Source organism: Populus trichocarpa, chromosome 8, assembly GCF_000002775.5.
Source record: "Populus trichocarpa isolate Nisqually-1 chromosome 8, P.trichocarpa_v4.1, whole genome shotgun sequence".
NCBI lineage: Eukaryota > Viridiplantae > Streptophyta > Magnoliopsida > Malpighiales > Salicaceae > Populus > Populus trichocarpa.
In genome coordinates this window covers 11844881-11852537 of record NC_037292.2, presented here as the reverse complement: position 1 = coordinate 11852537, position 7657 = coordinate 11844881, and the positions used below count along the sequence as shown (strand labels likewise).

At 36.7% G+C, this 7657-nt stretch overlaps 1 protein-coding gene across 2 annotated transcripts; it reads left to right on the top strand.

Annotated features, from left to right (window-relative positions):
• Nucleotides 1-1936: 1936 nt before the first annotated feature.
• Nucleotides 1937-6135, top strand: LOC7480888 (uncharacterized). Of its 2 annotated transcripts, none has more exons than XM_024606960.2 (5): nt 1937-2349; nt 4005-4781; nt 5109-5294; nt 5504-5629; nt 5736-6135. In XM_024606960.2, the coding sequence occupies exons 1-5, from the start codon at nt 2308-2310 to the stop codon at nt 5838-5840; spliced, it is 1236 nt and encodes a 411-aa protein (XP_024462728.2). In that variant the 5' UTR covers nt 1937-2307; the 3' UTR covers nt 5841-6135. The 2 variants fall into 2 exon arrangements, with proteins under 2 accessions (XP_024462728.2, XP_002312602.4); XM_002312566.4 differs by lacking the exon at nt 1937-2349 and adding an exon at nt 3637-3915.
• The last annotated feature ends 1522 nt before the right edge of the window (nt 6136-7657 follow it).

Genomic DNA, 7657 nt, shown 5'->3' with positions numbered 1-7657 from the left:
ATCCGTCAAGCAATTATAGCTGGGATCGCAGAAAGTTTAGGAAAGTGACAGAAATATGCTGAACAACTCCAAGTGATAAAGATCATGATCAGGTAAGCGTTAGTCTATCAGCACGAGGTGGTGGCCAATGAATGGATAGTTGAAGGAAGCTGGCTGTTTGTGGAATCCGTAGGAGAAACTGTTATATTCTGGGCGAAATCAGAAGCAAAATCAGTCTGGGAATCATCTTGAACATGCACTGTAATTCTCTTCTTCTGTATTTTAATCATGTTTTCAAGAAGAAATCTAGATACTGTGTAGTTATTTGTTCTTGTTTTTCCATCGTATCTTCATAAAACTTGTAATGAAATTTCAATCAATATAAAGATTTCATTCCATTTCTAGTTGCATCTGTTGATCTATAGATGTTTTTCTAATCTTGAAGTTATAGCACTTTAACTTCGATCCATCCATCTCAACAACTGGACAGAACTCCTTGGCGTGATATGAAACAGTATTTTAAATCTTGTGTGTCCGTTCTTTTATTCAGCTATAGCACTTGCTGAGGTTCCCATTTGGAATATTGGATAAAAGCAGCCGTGTGAAAAGTTGGTTTGTCGATAAATTTCCTTCCTTCTTCCGACCCCAACAATACAAGGAATATCATGTTTGATCTTTCAAGATGCAACGTGTGTTAATCGGAGTTGAGTAGAATAATAGTTTCCACTTTCCGATATAGAGTAAGAAGGATTTTCACTCTCCTGAAATTTCCACAGAACACGGTAAACACCTGCTTTACACTGCCAGGTGAGGGGGACATTGACGTCTCAAAACGAGTCAGGCAGGCGGAACCGCGAGCATGAGGCAGCCTGAAACGTTCTTTAATTGCTGCAAAGACAGACAGACGCGTCTTGCAACAAGGGGAGTCAGGGGATCCTGTGCTGTGTTTGGAAGGATTTGAACAGAAGTAGGTTGTGCAGAGAAACCTGGTATTTAGAGGATCTATTGATCATGGGTGCTTATGCAGTTGATCCGCCATGTGAACACGTTAAAGAAAGTTGATTTTGAGCTTCAACAGCCCATGAGGCCATGGCAGAACAAGAGCCTAGTTTTGAGCTCCAGCTCGATTCATGAGGTCAACCAAAGACCTCAGATTTCATTGCTGTCAATGTTCTCTTTTCTTAAATTACAATGTGAAATTTTAACATGATATTCTCGAAGCCCATGTATAACAGCATCAACAAGGTGAACACCGTTGCTGCCCTGTGCTGAAATGACAGCACACATGGGAGCAATAATCATATGAACTTGTATTGTCTATCATGTGCTCTATTATAAGGAAATTGAGCCAAAAAAGCAGGACGCCATGACGTGAAAGTTTCATCCAGGAAAATATTCGAGAATAATTTATTTTGGACCAAAAAGCAAACAAATTAAAATAGAAGATGTCCACCTCTCTTAACCATCATCTTCAATTGATTAAATCTTAGAGAAGTTACAATCAAATCCAAAAATTAAAATCATCCAAAAATTACACTAAAAATATCTTAATATTATATTTTTTTCAAAATAAATATAATTAAAAAAAAAAAACCTACCGCATGGGGTGAAAGTGTATGAGGCAAGGAGGAACCGGCAGGAAAATCAAAACAGAAGAAAGAGAGTAAAACTTGGTCAGCCCAATTTGGTGATTGACCGTATCAAGTGACGTATAATGACTCTGACCCCTCCCAAACCGAGCTGCACGTAGCCACGTCACCAGTATGCCACTTCACTAGGACTGCCACGTTTCACGACCCCATAGGGCGATAACCTAGGCAAGGCAAAAGAAGTAAAGAACTTGGGGTCAACCTTTTTTGTCGGGTTGACACAAAGACAAGTTGACTGGACAAACAACTCCCAGGACCTCCTATAAATTGTTAAATTGTAAGTAACTAACTATTTAGGACACCCCACACCCTCCTTGTTCCTAGCTAATCAGAAAAAAAAAAAACAAAAAAACAAACATCCTCTCCTTGTCTCTCGACATAGAAGTATTACTGCTAATAATTCACCTTCTCTCTCTTTTTCCCTGAACTTTTTTCTTTCTTTCTTGTTTTTAGTATTAATGGAGTATTGGGTTATGTTAATTTTAGTCGTAAAACATTTGAATTACTATATATTATCATCATCTTCTTCGTCTAAAAAGAGCCCTTCTCTAATGTTATCACTCGATGCTATTTGAGGGTGCGAGAAAGAAGTTAATTAAGGCTTAATTAATTCTCATATTAATTAGATTTTGAGGAATACAGCTAGCTTACAATATTAATTAGTCAAGAAATACAAACAATGTTGGAGGACATGATTCATCCACCGGAGCAGCTTCCTATTGTAAGTTTCTTTTCTTTATTTCTTTGTTTTTTTTTTTACCGTTTAATGCACGCACGCACGCATGCATGCATGCATGCATGCATATACATGTTAGCTCATTTTATGTGAACATTATTTGCAGATTTCTTTTAGATTGTGTGTAATGTTTGCTAGCTCGATCGATTTGATCATCTTTTCCTGTATCTTTTCTTGTTTCTCTTGAGGGTTGGTTAAATGTTTATGATCAGTTCTCAATCAAGTTGTTCTTTTATACAAGGGAAAGCTTTTTATAGAAAGAGATCATAACAGAGCTAGATCCAAACATCTCGTATTCGAAATGGAGCGAGATTGATCTTGCAGCAAATTAAGGGAGGTGGTCAACATATATATATTTAGCTTAGATCAGTCCTTTTGCACGATTAGATGCAATGTTCTTATTTAATTATGAATTAGAAATGTATTACTGCTATGGGAAAGAGATTACAGAAACATTTAGAATGAAGCAAAGTAGCTATCTCCTTTGGATTTCAATGATACAGAAGTGAAGCATAAGAGTACTTGCTTCAATGATAAGCGTATGGCCGCCGGCCACAAAATGATGCAAATTAACGCTGTCAATATTATCTTAAGGGCACCATCAGCCAAAGTAAGTATGAAGATCCTTACGTTAATGATAATCATAGGATATGTGAAATTAGTCGAGCTGCGTACATGCTGACCCGAACATCCACATTAATAAAATTAAAAGTATCAAGATCCTGACCATACATTAAAACAATTTCAGCCAATTTCTTTAGACCTTTATAGAATATGTGTACAAGGAATATCAAATCTGTTCTTCTTTTTGTCAGTTTAGATTGATGTAAGTTCCAAAGGACAGAACCTAGCTCACATGGACAGCATATTGGGTCTTCCTAGCTAATTGCCTTTCGATTCCGAATGTTTGTTTGAGCTCGGCTTCTGCTACATAACGAGTGAAAGAAACATACCATGAACACACTTCTTGTTAATGCTATGTGGTCTTTTTGCTAATCTTGGGTGTACTACTTCCCGCATATCACATGGTGCACAGATACACATCTCTTTCGACTTTATACGTAAATATCGACAACGATATTATTCTCCCATGGAGAATTTTTGTTTTTGATCAAATATAGAAACTAGATTGGAACGTGGTAACCGCACTTATATGAGCTAGACTAGGTGCTTGCCCACATGAATCCCTTACCCTCAGCACCCTCCTTCCACTCCATTCTGGTCCAAGGATACATATATAGCAAGGACAGAGAATTGGAACCCAATGCTTAGACACCCACCGTCCCCACTTTGCAGGGAGAATACATTTGAAAAAGTGAGAGCAGCTTAGAACCCGATATTATCATGAACTCTCATTCTATCATTGATGATTTAAATGCAGAAAATCAGCTTGATTAGGGAATTTTAGCCTTTTATGCTGCATGTCTTTATCATATCATGGCCTAAGCGATTTAGAGCGGAACCACGTTGCAAACAATGAAGAATCATTCTTGGCGTATGCCTAAAGGAAAGTCCAATCTGAATCATAGTAGTAAAACATCAAACTATAAGGTTTGCATAAGAAGATAAGTGCAGCTTATTAGTAGCCATGCGATGACTTGTGTTAATGATCTTGACACTGTTGCTTTACTATTTTACAGGATGATGTTTCGAGCCCCGTCAGTGACCAAATTTTGGAATTCTGTGACCCTGAATTCTTCCAAGAAACCCTGCAAAACTCAGAAGTCACTTCCAGCTCAAATTGTTGCTATGAGGAGAACTCTTCCTGTGCTAACAATCTTCCATTGCCACCAGATATCGACAAGTACAATAGCTACCAAGATAACAATGGTAATCATAACAGCGCAACCCCTATAACCACAACCACTGGCACCACAACAATTACAGCTGCCAATACTCACAACATCAATAGTAATCTGTCCATAATATTTGACTCCCAGGATGAGCTTGATAATGTACTCTCAGCTTCCATAGACTTTTCTCCATCTCCCACCTTGTCTGTCCCTCAATTTATCGCTACCCAGAATGACCATTTTGATTTCTCTTTAGTACAACCCCAACTCACATTAACAAATCTTGTATCTGCTGATGGTCTCTCCCAGTACCCTGCTGCCCCACTCACGGCACATCCATTGTCATCTGTTTTTGAAGAAGATTGCCTGTCCTCGGTGCCTTCTTATGTACCTTTGAACCCATCATCACCTTCTTGTTCGTTTCTTGGACCTGCAGTGGGTGCTTACATGCCTGCTGGAACTCTGAATGCCGCCTCATTATCCGCTGACAGTTCTGGTATGTTCGATGGTGGTATTATTATGGGTTCTGAATGGCAAACACTAGAATTGGATTTTCAGGGTGATAATGGTGGAATTTATTGTCCTGATTCCCTCCAGCATGTTCTTAACCCTCGTGATCTACAGGTACTGGCAATGCATACAGAATTATATCATTACCATTGTTAGTTAAGAATTTAAGGTAGGAAATTGAAGAACCTTTACCATTCTACAGAGAGCATATGCCAAGTGAGAAATGAGGGTTTTTTTATCTTGATAAACCAAGAGAGTTATTTTTCAGAATTGATTTTCAAAGCCAAACAATTAAACTTTTCAATAACTAAACCACCAGCTTGGAGAGTAGTGGCATTTCTTAGGCCCAAATAGCAGAGCATGTGTGCTTCAGATATGGTTTTCTTGAAGGAATTGACGTTGTATTTGTTTTCACTTATCTTTTTAATCTGTCTTTGTAAGGCACTTGGCAATGAAACTCCAAATTTGGTGGGGGGGCATGTGAGTTCTGCTCCCTTGACATCAGAGATTTCAAGTTTGGAAGATTCAACTTTCAAGGTGGGCAAACTTTCTGTTGAGCAAAGGAGGGAGAAAATCCATAGGTATATGAAGAAAAGGAATGAGAGGAATTTCAGCAAGAAAATTAAGGTATTATCTGTCTCCCACCTTCCCTCTCTGTAGAGATATCTAGCAAACCGGGTTGCAGCCCATATTTACATTGCCTACGCACCAAAACAGAACTATATATGAGATATCATGATCATATATGTATGCAAGGAAAGCTTTGCACTTGGCCTGAATGATTTGTGCGTGTGTTCTTTTTGTTTTCATCGCTAATGATTTGATCAAATTTGCAGTATGCCTGCCGCAAAACACTGGCAGACAGCCGGCCTCGAGTCAGAGGAAGGTTCGCAAAGAATGATGATTTTGGTGATATTCACAGGACTGTTTGCAGCCATCATGAAGATGATGAGGATGAAGAAGTGAGATTCTTGGTTATTTTTTTCTTTTCTTCTCATATCTAACAGAAAAGGTTTCTTGGTTAATCAATAACTGGTTTTTCCTTGCTTGCAATTCTTTTTCCTGCAGGCAGTAATGAAAGAAGAAGATGTGATTGATTCGGATATTTTTGCTCACATCAGTGGTGTGAACTCCTTCGAATGCAATTATTCTATCCAGTCCTGGATTAACTAGCTTACCCATCTCTACAATTTTGAAGGATCCTGTTTCAGTCAAGATGTTAACTTTCCAGGTTAAATCTATAATAAAAGAAATCCAATAATTGGGTGGTCCGTAGAATATCCTAGTGCGTCCAGGCATACATGAATGATTGTGTCAGGACTGTGTAGACACTTGAATAACAAGGTAGCTTATGTAGATAATATGTATCCCTACCCATCTCCAAGATCCAGCAGATCTGTTAAATGCTGTGGCATCTTATTGTGAGCAGTAGCTGAGCAAGTTTGTCAATGAAAGTTGTTTTTGTTTACTCATGTGTACGAGCAATTAGAAGTGCTCGATCCATTTACGGTTTACCTCGATTTATTTACTTGCAGAAATAAATACATCAATCGGGATTGATTTATAGCTACTGGACTGTATATTTTGCAGAGATTAAGAACCTGTTTGGTAACGATGTTGCGTTTGCGTTTTGTTTAAAACGCAGATGCAACTCGTTTGGTAACTAAAAAAACACATTTTACTGTGTATGGGTCCACGTTTTTTCGCGTCCGAGACGCAGGAAAAGAAGCAGCATTTTGCTGCTTTGTGGATACTGTTCACGCTAAATTTAATTAGCATGAACAGTGTAGCATACACTGTTCAAGAGTGAATTGCACTGTTCACACACCTTTTTTTTTTTTTTACATTTAAAAAAAAATTAGTTTTAGAGTAAATTAAATTCATTCGCACTATGATGTGAACAATATTTTTTTTCCTGAAAAACTAGTATATAGTGAATTAAATTCACTCGCACTATAATATCAATTTTATACCTGGTAATATTTTATCTAATTTTATTATACGCTCAAAATTTTATGAAAACTGTAGTTCTTATCGGATAAATTTTGTACGTAATGGAATTATAAATAGTTTAATGGAATAATAAAAAAATATTTTATATAAAGTATTATTTATTTCATGATGTAATAGGAGTAATTAATTCTACAATATTTAAATTTAAAACCATCAATATTAATATATATTTTTTAAAATTATTTTATAACCTTAATTTCAAAATAATTCTTAACCAAACACATTAAACTACTTTTTATTCAACCTCAATTTCAACCACAGTTTTAACCAAACACCTATTTTTTCAAACCAACCACAACTAAAAGTACTTTTTTAAAAATAATTTTTTTCAAACCACAACAGCCACCATAATACCAAATACACTCTAACTGTTTGAGTCTGACCTTCTCAACTTCTTTGATAGGAACCTTTCCTTGTAGTAAAATGTCAGGTCTGGCCATTGAAACCAGTGGAAAAGAAAAATAAAGAGCCCGACGAAGGCTGTCACTCCTCGGCAAATGCTTCAGGCCAAGCATTGGTAACATTAGAGCCTGGTCTGTTATTGTGTTTCGCTAGGCTCATCGATCATCTTTCTAGTTCTACAAGCCCAATATGTTTTGAATTATGGCAAAAATATTCCACCCAGTCCAATGACGGGTATTGGCCTGAAACCATGTCAAGATTTTGGTAGCTAACTGATATAATACCCTCCTATTCTATACTTTCTAGTCTGTCAATTTCAACCGTCAAATAACAATCTCATTTTAAAAATTTATAAAATAGTTTTATATCATAACACATCTTTTGAGGCCGGTCCACATTACTTTATACTTAATAAAAACAAAATGATAAAATTTAAACTCGTAACTTTTTAATCAATAAAATTAATACTATATCAAAAAATCATCTCAATCCAATAACCTTACTTGATTAAAATAAAATGATAAGATTTGAACTCGTAATCACTTAGTCAACAAAGCTAATATTATGTCCAAAAA

Excerpts from the sequence above, each read along its gene's own strand:
- LOC7480888 (XM_002312566.4), top strand. The coding sequence starts at position 3,841 with ATGAAGAATCATTCTTGGCGTATGCCTAAAGGAAAGTCCAATCTGAAT. Across the intron at positions 3,916-4,004 it reads GTAAAACATCAAACTATAAG|GATGATGTTTCGAGCCCCGT; the intron begins GTTTGCATAAGA and ends ACTATTTTACAG. Across the intron at positions 5,630-5,735 it reads AAGATGATGAGGATGAAGAA|GCAGTAATGAAAGAAGAAGA; the intron begins GTGAGATTCTTG and ends TTTTTCCTGCAG.